The sequence below is a fragment of the Camelina sativa genome, chromosome 10, assembly GCF_000633955.1.
Source record: "Camelina sativa cultivar DH55 chromosome 10, Cs, whole genome shotgun sequence".
Classification (NCBI taxonomy): Eukaryota; Viridiplantae; Streptophyta; class Magnoliopsida; order Brassicales; family Brassicaceae; genus Camelina; species Camelina sativa.
In genome coordinates, this window is record NC_025694.1 from 4,909,380 (window position 1) to 4,920,652 (window position 11,273).

The following is an 11,273-nucleotide window of genomic DNA, read 5'->3' on the forward strand; positions in this document are numbered from 1 at the left end:
TTACAAGACCTTCTTGGAGAATCCACTGGTGAGACAAGTGAGAGGGTAACACTTCGTGTTGACAACAAATCCGCCATTGCACTTACTAAGAACCCGGTGTTTCACGGTCGGAGCAAGCATATACATACTAGGTACCATTTCATCCGTGAATGTGTTGAGTGTGAGCAGATAGAGGTTGAGCATGTTCCCGGGAATGTGCAAAAGGCTGACATATTAACTAAGGGACTTGCAAGGATCAAGTTTAAGGAAATGAGAAATCTTATTGGAGTACAAGATGTTTAGGGAGATGATTTCAAGCTTAGAGGGGACAATGTTGGTATAAGCTTGAAATAGCTTGAGGATCAAGCTAAGTATATTTATGAGATATCTAAATATACATATCTAAAGATTTAAGAGTTATCTAATTTATGTAATATTTCCTAAAAGGTTTGTAGGATGAATATTCAGCTCTTCTCTATATAAACGCTAATGTTTAGTTGTGACATTAGACGTGAGAGAATATAGAGATTAGGGAGAAGAGAGCTTAAGTTTTGAGTGATTTTCTTAAGCAAATAAAGTGAGTTTTACTTTTATTCTTCTTGTAATTTCTTAAATCTTGATTCAATAACAATCATAACTTTTGATATATATATATATATATATATATATATATTATTTTTTTTCATTTTAAATCGACTTATGCATCATGCCAACATAAATCAGTTTATATGCAAGAGTTTTCATATGGTCATATACCCAACAGAGTATTAGCCAGCTTTTTAGCCGTTATTTCTTGTATCATTATTTTGATATTTTCACATATCACAAATTTAATAGTTAGCATAAATATATTATTATTAATTGTTAAATATTTGCTTGGCAGAACAATGAATTGATTTATTGTTTAATTAGTATAGACAAATATGAAAAGGGTCTTGCTGATTCACTATGTCTCCATTTTAATATTGTTTTGGAATTTACGAAGGTACATATATATTATTAGACATTAAAAGTTTGGGTGCTCGATGCTTTGGCTATAGTTGGAAAGTCCACTCACTTTGTACGTAAATCTCCATAACCTACACAATTTACCTAACTATTTAAATATTTCAAGGTCCTTTTACAACCTAAGAAATTTGAAGGAGGAAAACATGTAAAACTGTTAACCTTCCAGAAGAAATAAAATATATACTACTATTTGTTGAAGTATATATTCGCTGTTTAAAAATTTTGTTTTACAAGTTTGTTTTTCTTTCGGATCCACCTGCTCCCTTTGACCAATAAAACCGAGTTACTAACATAACAACTATATGAAATGTTGTAACAATCCATGTCAAATGATCATTAATACAACTTTAAGCTTAAGGAACATTGGTATGTACACTTTCCTTATACTATACACACACACACAAAAAAAAAAGAGTTGATCGATATCAAAAACGATTAAATTTGTAGGACGACAGCAAAAACGATTGCTTGGAAATATATATATATATAGGAGTGGCGTTTTTGTTACAAGGCAGGTTCGCAAAATCCGACATGTTTGACTTTAGTTATCTTGTAAGCTTTTCTACTTTTTCCTATCGAGTAAAGGAATAAATTAGAATTCGATGAATACAATCATCCCGTAATGATGCAGTTTATCTGCTAAGACGAATATTGTATTGATTTTGCTTTTCCTGCCAACAACTTTTAAACCCAGACTAGCTATGTGTGGAACTTGAACCCATATGTCAAAGCTCGGAGATGAATTGAGGCCAGCAAGCCACAGCTTAGCTAGTAGTCAACCCCCATCAATATTGTATTGTTAAGTTGTACGGTATATATATATATATATATATATATATTTATTTATAAATGGTTTTATTATCCATGTTACATATTTCATGTCATAACTCTAAAATTTAACATGACTAATCCAGTGAAATGCAATATGCAAAAATTAAATCATACTCTATTTACGGATATTTATTAGTAATCTACAACTGTCAGACGATAGACCCATGCATGAGCGGATAAGCAAATCAGCCAAAAACATAATTAATAAAACTGGTTGAGCTAGTTCTTATACAAGATTAGACAAAAACACAGATCAGGTTGTTTGAGGCTTAATGGGAAAACAATGAGAAACATCGTAAGAGTTCGGATCAGTAGGACAAAATAGTGAACTTGTAAGTTGGATCTCCCACGATCGTGTAACAACTAATTTGTCATTACGTACATGGTTTTTTTTAATCCTCTTAAAAAAAGAACTCCAACTAAATTTGAATTTAAGAGATTAGTCAAATTGTTTGAAATGTTCTCCGTTCGACACATTTCCTCACGAAATAAATATTCAAATGTAACAAATACAAATTTAGGAGATATATAATAATGTAAAAACCGGACCTTATAAAGAGGAAAAAGAATCCCCCATGTGCATGTGTGTGTTATACAAATAACATTTATTGCTTTGCCAATAAATTTCAGACCATTTTTTTTTTTTGAATAAAATTTCAGACCATTGCTTATCTGTCCATCTAAATAAAACCTATAAATATATATATTAAAGGATTCAAAAGTATCAATAAATAGTATGGTCACCTAAGCAAAACCATCCGAGACCTTAGTACATATCGACATCGTTCAAATGAAGATCTATATATTTTGTTTTAAAACTCCAAATTGTAAATGCATAGACCAACTATCAAGTTTTGCTTTCTGTTGTTTCGTTTAGTTCTATTCTATGTTATAGTAGATGCTGATTGTGGTACGTGTGACGACTGACACAAATAATTTCATTCTGTATGCTCCAAGTCTCCAACAATATATATATATATATATATATATATATATATGTTTGTGTCATCATTTCAATTCCACCACGTAATCGTATGATAGCTCCATAGTTGTTGTCACATCAGTCATACTTTCACAAAATATTCATAAGCCTTCGGATCCAAATTAGTGGGCTTTTTAATAACTTCGGCCCAACGTTATCGAGTATCGCTAACCAAACGCTGCGTTAATAGACAAACGTGAAATAAAATTGGGTTTTTTTTTTTTTTTTGGCTTCTCTCTTTGGAAACGTCTCTGAACGAGAGAGATCATCCCGATCGTGAGAATTCAGAACTCAGTGGCCGACGATAAGAAAGGCGGCGGATTCAAAAGAAAACAATTCAAAGACGGAAGCTTTGAAGCAATTTTTTTTGTTTGATTTCAATCTTTGGAAGAATCAAATCTTCTCAAGACTGATTGAATGAGAAACCCTCCTCCGTCTCTGCTCTCCCTCACCGTCAACGCCGCCGTGTTGAACCTTTCTCGCATCAACGATCTCTCCCATCTACCTGATCACATCATCCTTGACCTCTTCGCGGTAATAACTTTTAATCTCAATCCTTCTTTGGTTCTGGGTTTTTTCGAATTTTAGTGTAAAGTTGGAATTTTTAGGTTAGCTTCCTTTTTAGGTGAAAGTGTAAAGCTTTAGAGTTAGAGCTTAGGGTTCCTTAGTAGTTTGAGGAATAGTTTTTGTGTTATTGATCTTTGTTAATTCAGTGGTTGGTTTAGTGGATTATTTTGAGATATTGTGGTGTTGTTTTTGATTCATTACATGTGGTTGAGATGCTGTGTGTTCTAATTGATTCGCTTGCTGTTTTTGGTTGGTGATGTAAAGAGGACACTGAAAGCTGGGAAATTGAATGAGAGAGTTCTGAGACTCTTTATGGCTTCTGGAAACGAAGAAGTTCTTTCTATTATCGACGCTCTCAAAATCAAAATCAACGTTTCCCCTATCCTTCCTACTCGTAACTTTTAGTGTTGACTCTCTTTTCCCCCCTTTTGATCTTTACTTTATGTGTTCTTGAAGCTCAAAACTTCATTACTTTCCACATTTGCAGGATGTCATGAAAAGTTTAGATTGAACGGGACTAGGCGTTAGGTGAGAAAGGTGGTGATGAATGAGTTATCACGATGAGCGAGGTTGGAAACTAGGTCTTATGTGTTCAAAAGGTCAGTTCCTAATTGCAGTTTTTCGGATAATTTAGGCAGAAACAAACAATATGGACAACTGCAGAGATACATTGCCACATTGATGTCTGTATTTTTCTTCTCTTTGTTGTGTAAATATTAAACGAAACTGGTCAAATTATTATATATAAGCTTTGTCTTTTTTTCTGTTCTTATGAACTATCATGTAATCATGTAAGCTTTTTTTTGTTTGCGGCATGCAGAGCTCTGTTATAGGATTTCTAATTTTGATAGTTTGGTTATCTGTAATTTATTAGTCCATATATCCTCGTATTCATAGAATGATCGAGTGTTTTAATCTCGGGTTGGGTTTTTTTGGTAATCGTTCTGAGATTCATTGAAGTAGGCACGAGTTAGCTGGGATTATGGGTTTTGTTGAATTGTCCAAGTAGTAGGGATGCAGTAATGAACATGTTTTGTCATTTTTACTAGGTTGTCTATTTTGCAGAACCATATTATATATCTCTTTTGATAAATAGGATGAATGCATTTTAATTTCGAACATTTGTTGAGACTGAATCTTCGAAGTAGGATATGTTCACTCAATCTCGATCTTAGATATCAATCCAAGTTACAATCCTCTATTTGATATATATGAGAAGGTGCAGAGGAATAAGAAAAAGCTTTTTTGATTGATTCATAACAGAACCTGTCACGAGCATTTCTTTGCATATAGTAAATACAAACATACAAGTCAAAGAGAAGGGTTCGATGATGTGATCAAACATAGTTGAACTAATTTTCAATAACATGTTCTATTCATTTTAGTCACTTTTATTTACTAAATTATGTTACATACATGTGAAAAAACAATTAAGGTATATATTGTTAATCAACGAAAACCCAAAAATATTTTTATATAGTTAATTCCTTTTGGATGGTTAATATGCAATCTTATCTTGTGTATGAATGTTCATATACTGAAACGCTATTACAAACTTATGATGCTAGTACATTTTCTAATAGGACGTTCTAGACTTGAGCATTTTTTTCCTTGAAAACTTCATGAATAAAAACCTTGATACGAACTTCTATATAGATTATAGAGGTGATAAAGAATGGGAGAAATAATTACGGAGTATAATCAATGTTAATAATCCCAGTGACAGGATTAGCGATCTGAGCAAAAGCTTCTCGGGAAAGATCGATCGTAGAAGCACAGCCATTGGGACAATGGTCGACGATTCTGACCGTTACGGATTTTCCGGTGCAAGGGTGAGGCACGGCGTTACGAGCTCCGGTGCATTTCACTCTGAACATTTTGCCACAAACTCGACCATTGTCCCATAATTGATTACTCGCTGCAGCTATGAACACTCCTTCTTGCTTACCTCCGTAACATGCCGATGCTTTCAAACATGAAATAAAAGACCAATGATCGTTATGATTTTTATAACATTTTTCGCTATAGTTAGACATCAAAATGTATATATAAGTTTATTGTTTATCTATTTTTATATATGGTTTATAATTTGGGTAGTAAACACACAAAATAGAATGTAAAACAAGATTCTTACGAGTGTAAGTCGTGTAGAAAGTTCCAATTCCAGGAGTTGCATATGATGTAGAGAAGAGAAAAACAAGAACGTTAGAAAAAGCAACAATGTTTTTACTCATGATGCTACGTGTTTTTATTTGTTTTATGTATTTTCTCTTTGTCTGTCAGGGAAGACAAATATAATTATAAGAATGTTTATATCTGAGATGCATGCAGGGCCGGCGCAAGTTTTTTATATGCCTAAAGCAGAAAAAGTTTGGACCGACTAACAAAACACACAAAAATTAAGAAAATGCTAAAACCTACAAACACATGGTTCAAACTCGAGACATTGAGAAGGTAATAGACAGACTTTTACCACTAGACCATTAAAGATTTACTACAATGATGCCCCAAAAACCATAAATAAATGTTGCTGCCTAAAGCCTTTGCTTTAGGAGCTTTAGCTCCGGGCCGGGTCTGGATGCATGCAACATATCTATTTGGCTATTTATATATTTGATATGGATCATATGACTAACTCTAAAGATGCATGTATTGTAATTGCTTGCCATTGTAATTTCTTTCACTGTTACCATTTTTTTAACATGTGTAGTCAAAGAGTCAAGAGTCAAGAGTCAAGACTCCAGGAAATCTTTAACACTCCCACGAAACAGAATTTTACGATCCAATACATTCATGTACGGCATATTGTATTGTATCCCATTAGTTCTAAAATGTAGTGAAATCAAAATTTATGGACTAATATATAAATGGACAATCAGTAAAAATAGCAACCTATAAGCTGGTTTAGAAGGCGATAGTAAATTGGCCGAACAGACATGACAAGGAGACACTATTCTAAAAACCAAGTTAAACCGGATAGAAATCGCGAAATAAACCGAAAAAATGTGAGAAAGAAGGAGATAATATAAAAAATGTTGCAACGAAATGATGAAACTGAAAAAAAAAAGGTATGGTGGTGACATAAGGAGGAATGGAGTTACCGAGGAAGCTGCCCTTGTCGGGTTGTCCCTATCACTTCCCACCCGGCATTACCAGATAGGAAGCTCAGATATAATAATAATTGGAACCGAAACTGAACCCTTTTTTTTTTAATATATATGATCACCAATACGTTATCCTTGAATTGAATGTACTAGTCTTGTTTCGCGTTCGCCCCTTGTTTTCTCCTCTAGTTTTCTTGAATCTACATTGTTTATCAAGACCGTGTCTACGTTTGTGTTTAACTACGCTTAATCTTTTCATAATCCAAGGTTACGAGCTAGCACGGATTGATTAACGTGTCTACATTCGTGTTTAACTACGCTTAATCTTTTCGTAATCGAAAGTTAGGAGTTAGCACTGATTGATTTACTCACACAAGTGAACAGACCGTTACCTTTATAGCATGAGTTTACGTTAAAGTTTAAACCCACCATCAGCTATAAGTATTTGAGCCAACGAAAAGTTTTGTTTTATATTCCATGAGTTTAGCAAGAATAATACTATAATTATGGATGTGAACGATCAAAACAAAATTCATTAACAAAAACGTCAAAAAATTTTCTTGTCAAAATATGAAAATAAGGTATAAAAGACACTTTGCCTCACGATACTCATGAGTTAATTTTAGTATTTTAAGGACAAAAACTAGTTTATCGTCAAACTGATTATTATTGAAAAATGTCCGAATATTCCCGCATATAAATATTAAATCCACACTAGCGTTACATCCTCTATATCAGACGAACCCTTTTGAATCCATATTTCGATCTTCAAGATCCATAAAGATCTCTCCTTTATTCATCTCCTTAACCAGAGTAAGCAGTTTGATTCGTTAAAGTGAAGATTTTTTTAATCTCCGTCTCAATCCGGTCCGATGTCAATACCTATTCCCTACGATGGCGGCTCAATCTCCGGCGAGACATCTCCGTCTCCGCCGCCACCAAAGGCGAACACGAAGAATTTACCAACGAAGATTCTCTCAAACTTCCTCGTTGGTCTGATTATGATCCCTGTAGCTGTAACCGCCTTCCTCTTTATCCTCACGTCTCTTGGCTTCACCTTCTTCTTCGCTTTCTACTGGTTTCTTCACCGGAACTACCGACACCGTCTCCGTCGCCATCGCCGTCACGAATACTCTGATGGGTTGTCTCCAAGATGCGTGAAGAGGCTTCCCCAATTCAAGTTTCGTGAGCCTGTAACAGAGTACGGAAGCGACGACTGTGTGGTTTGTATCGATGGGTTCAGACAAGGGCAGTGGTGTCGGAAGCTGCCTCGATGCGGGCATGTGTTTCACCGCAAGTGTGTTGACTTATGGTTGATGAAAGTCCCGACTTGTCCGATTTGTAGGGATAGGGTTTATAGATTTGAAGAAAGGAGAAGATGGAGACCTGAAGGTGAAAGGTTTTTGAATTGGTGAAGAAGATGTTAGTTTTCTAAGTAGATTTGTAAGTGTTGTTCAATTTTGTTTGGTTCGTTTTATTTTTTTATGATCTTGTTAGCAGCAATTTTGGGTTTTTCCATCATCAATAATCATGTACAGTGTGCCTTGTTTCTTTTTTATAAAGCTCCACAATTGAAGCTTTGTTTTCTTCATTGTTTTGAATTAGATCCAAATAGAGAATGATGAGTTCTCTATAGAATTCAGCATGGTTTGGAAGTTTGATTATCATGTCAAATTAGAAATTGAGAACTTGAAGTTTTATACATACAATGCTTGAAAATCCGCAAAGTTTTGCTTTTCTGATCAGAGTCTGTTGGAGAACAAGGAACATGAGACTTTGAAATACAGTGTCAATTTTGTCACTTAACTAAGCATGTTTGCTATGTTACCTTGATGATTTTTCTCATAATTCACTTGAGATTCAGTGGTTAATCATCAATGTTTCTACTTCTGATTGGAAGGTGAAACTGTGTGTGATTCAGTGGGATAAGTGTTTGTGATTGGATCTGACTACAAAACTAAACAAAACTGTTTTTGTACGCAATGTGGCATTGTCTAAGTAGGTGTTTACTGTTTTAGTACGCATTATTGTAAACTCGTACGAGACTAAAAAAGGATTTTGTAAGCAAGGTGGCATTGTACTAATGACTTTGATTAACTAACAATTGTACTAATGACTTTGATTAACTAAAAATTATGTCACATAGTCAAATGTGTTGTTGACTTCTTGTCTTTATTTTCCGATGGCTCAAATATTCCCAAAAGAAACAAATATCCTTTCCGATTTGCTTTTCTTTAAAGGTGGAAATAAAAAGACAAAAGAAGATACGCTCCCTGACTCGTCCCCGTGACTCAGTAAATTCCCTCCCTCGTTCAATCTTCTCCGGAGGAATTAAACAAAACCACGATCCATCTTTCTCAGATTTGGAACGAGTAAGACTGAGAGAGTGTGAAAGCAATGATTTTTATAAACTTCTGTTTCTAATTTTGCTTTTGTTTAGATCAAAAAGTGGTTTACTTACTGGAGCTTGAGCTTGAGCTTGAGCTTGAGCTTTCTTCTAATGGAGTTAAGGAAGGACAAGTTTCTTATGTAAGTTTTTATTCTCTCTCTCTTATCTTCAGTTTCTGAATCCTCCGTTAGATTTACGTTACGGGTCATACTAGCTCTCCTTTAAATTCGTGAAAATTTTGATTAGCCCAGAAATAAAAATCAAAACTTTGCTTTAGATTTGTCTCTTTGTTGGATGTTACAAGTGTAATTCTATTAAATCAAAGCTCAAGTTCCGATTTAGGGTACTGGGTTATACTCTATTTAGGGCTAAGATTGCAGATTTGAGTTTTGTGTATTGCTTTGCAGGTTTTATTCAGAAGGGAAAGAAAGCAAAGAAGCTAAATGGGCAGTGAATGATCCAATGAGCAAATCTTATAAGCTCTCTTTGCCTTCAGCACTAAGGCCTGATCATCTCTTACCTGGAAATAGACTTAGATACACTGATGCTTCTAAAGTTAGCAACAACAACAACAAGTCCAAATCTTCTAATGTCTCATGGTACAAGACCATTCTTGATCCAGGGAGTGAGATTGTCTTGAAATGGAATTGGGTCTTCATTGTCTCGTGTATGGTTGCTCTTTTCATCGACCCGTTGTATTTCTTCGTGCCAGCCATAGGAGGAGATAAGAACTATCCCTGTGCAAGGACTGATACGAGTTTAAGTATCCTTGTTACCTTCTTCAGGACAATTGCGGATCTTTTCTACTTGCTTCACATTTTCATTAAGTTTAGGACTGGTTTCATTGCGCCCAATTCAAGTACTAGAGTGTTTGGTAGAGGTGAGCTTGTGATGGATCCTAAGGCAATTGCTTGGAGGTATCTTAAGTCTGACTTCATCATTGATCTCATTGCGACGTTACCACTCCCTCAGATAGTTATCTGGTTTGTTATATCGACCACAAAAAGTTACCGGTTTGATCATAACAACAATGCCATTGCTTTGATTGTGCTCCTCCAGTACATCCCTAGATTCTATCTTATCATTCCGTTAAGTTCTCAAATCGTTAAAGCGACTGGAGTGGTTACAAAGACTGCTTGGGCTGGAGCTGCTTATAATCTTTTGCTATACATGCTAGCTAGTCATGTATGATTATGAATGAACTACTCCCCTTTTATCTTCCAATATTTTCATTCAATAATATGACTATTATCGACAATATAATAACAAGGCTTTTTTTGTTTTTGGTTTGAGCAGGTGCTTGGTGCGGCATGGTATATATTATCAGTTGATAGATATACATCATGCTGGAAATCGAAATGCAACAGAGAAGATGGTCTTGTCAACAACTGTCAGCTCTATTACTTAGACTGTGATTCAATGTATGACGTAAAACAAATGAATTGGGCAAATGTCACCAAAGTGTTCAAACTCTGCGATGCACGTAATGGCGAGTTCAAGTATGGGATATTCGGGAATGCAATCACTAAAAAAGTTGTGTCTTCAGACTTTTTTGAGAGATATTTCTACTGTTTGTGGTGGGGATTGCAACAACTTAGGTAATTATTGAGATCGTCGAAGTTAGCCTTATTATGAATTAGTACTCTCCTTTTTGCTTACAAGTTTTAAAATCTGATGGTCGTTTCCTGTTATTATCATATCCTAGTTCTTATGGCCAGAATTTGTCCACGACCATGTTCATGGGAGAAACCACATTTGCTGTTCTCATTGCAATCTTTGGTCTTGTCCTCTTTGCACATCTCATTGGGAATATGCAGGTATGGATTCCTGCATTATAGGATAAGTTTTAGAAGTCTCTGCCTTTTGTTCTTAATGTTTATTTGGTTTTGCCTTTTGTTTGTTAGACATATCTGCAATCTTTGACCGTACGGCTTGAGGAATGGAGGTTGAAGAAGAGAGACACAGAGGAGTGGATGAGACATCGCCAACTTCCTGAAGAATTGAGAAACCGTGTGAGGGGATATGAGCAGTATAAGTGGCTTGCAACAAGGGGAGTCGATGAAGAGATTCTCCTGCAAAGTTTACCCACTGATCTTCGCCGTGATATTCAACGTCACCTATGTTTAGATCTTGTTCGAAGAGTAAGTCTTTCTATTACTTTGTTCATGCAAGAAATGGTTCAACTTCTACTAATTACACCTATGTCAAGCTCTCTAAGTATGGTTTTACTTTGGAGTTTTTGATTTATCGGTTGTAATGAGTGCTAGTTGCGATAACTACTCTCAGAAATGCTTATTTACTGAACTATGCAGGTCCCATTTTTCTCTCAAATGGATGATCAGTTGCTTGATGCGATATGTGAGCGCCTGGTTTCTTCTCTATGTACCGAAGGGACTTACCTTGTACGTGAAGG

The 11,273-nt window shown here is 35.2% G+C and overlaps 4 protein-coding genes across 5 annotated transcripts in view; 3 read left to right on the forward strand and 1 right to left on the reverse strand.

Annotated features, from left to right (window-relative positions):
- Window positions 3,021-4,182, forward strand: LOC109126920. Its single transcript, XM_019230862.1, has 3 exons — window positions 3,021-3,334; window positions 3,632-3,761; window positions 3,855-4,182. Exons 1-3 carry the CDS (start codon window positions 3,218-3,220, stop codon window positions 3,893-3,895), a joined length of 288 nt encoding a protein of 95 aa, XP_019086407.1. The 5' UTR covers window positions 3,021-3,217; the 3' UTR covers window positions 3,896-4,182.
- LOC104717158 (putative EG45-like domain containing protein 1) lies at window positions 4,479-5,601 on the reverse strand. Its single transcript, XM_010434690.1, has 2 exons — window positions 5,502-5,601; window positions 4,479-5,333 (listed from the first exon to the last, which is right to left on the reverse strand). Exons 1-2 carry the CDS (start codon window positions 5,599-5,601, stop codon window positions 5,056-5,058), a joined length of 378 nt encoding a protein of 125 aa, XP_010432992.1. The 3' UTR covers window positions 4,479-5,055.
- On the forward strand, window positions 7,131-8,116 carry LOC104717159 (RING-H2 finger protein ATL14-like). The gene has a single exon (XM_010434691.2). It carries the CDS (start codon window positions 7,344-7,346, stop codon window positions 7,884-7,886), a length of 543 nt encoding a protein of 180 aa, XP_010432993.1. The 5' UTR covers window positions 7,131-7,343; the 3' UTR covers window positions 7,887-8,116.
- The window catches only part of LOC104717160 (cyclic nucleotide-gated ion channel 17-like), a 4,564-nt gene continuing 1,964 nt past the window's right edge, over window positions 8,674-11,273 (forward strand). The window contains exons 1-7 of one of the 2 annotated variants that reach the window (XM_019231395.1): window positions 8,674-8,843; window positions 8,912-9,000; window positions 9,268-10,045; window positions 10,157-10,458; window positions 10,566-10,677; window positions 10,765-11,001; window positions 11,173-11,255. In XM_019231395.1, coding sequence (XP_019086940.1) covers window positions 8,972-9,000; window positions 9,268-10,045; window positions 10,157-10,458; window positions 10,566-10,677; window positions 10,765-11,001; window positions 11,173-11,255 — 1,541 coding nt within the window. In that variant the 5' untranslated portion in view covers window positions 8,674-8,843; window positions 8,912-8,971. Of the gene's footprint in view, window positions 9,001-9,267; window positions 10,046-10,156; window positions 10,459-10,565; window positions 10,678-10,764; window positions 11,002-11,172; window positions 11,256-11,273 lie in introns of both variants that reach the window. The other variant, XM_010434692.1, reaches the window with a different exon arrangement.

Coding starts and splice junctions, on each gene's coding strand:
- LOC109126920 (XM_019230862.1), top strand. CDS start 3,218: ATGAGAAACCCTCCTCCGTCTCTGCTCTCCCTCACCGTCAACGCCGCC. Junction 3,335..3,631: donor TCATCCTTGACCTCTTCGCG/GTAATAACTTTT, acceptor GGTGATGTAAAG/AGGACACTGAAAGCTGGGAA. Junction 3,762..3,854: donor TTCCCCTATCCTTCCTACTC/GTAACTTTTAGT, acceptor CCACATTTGCAG/GATGTCATGAAAAGTTTAGA.
- LOC104717158 (XM_010434690.1), bottom strand. CDS start 5,601: ATGAGTAAAAACATTGTTGCTTTTTCTAACGTTCTTGTTTTTCTCTTC. Junction 5,334..5,501: donor TTTCTACACGACTTACACTC/GTAAGAATCTTG, acceptor CATGTTTGAAAG/CATCGGCATGTTACGGAGGT.
- LOC104717159 (XM_010434691.2), top strand. CDS start 7,344: ATGTCAATACCTATTCCCTACGATGGCGGCTCAATCTCCGGCGAGACA.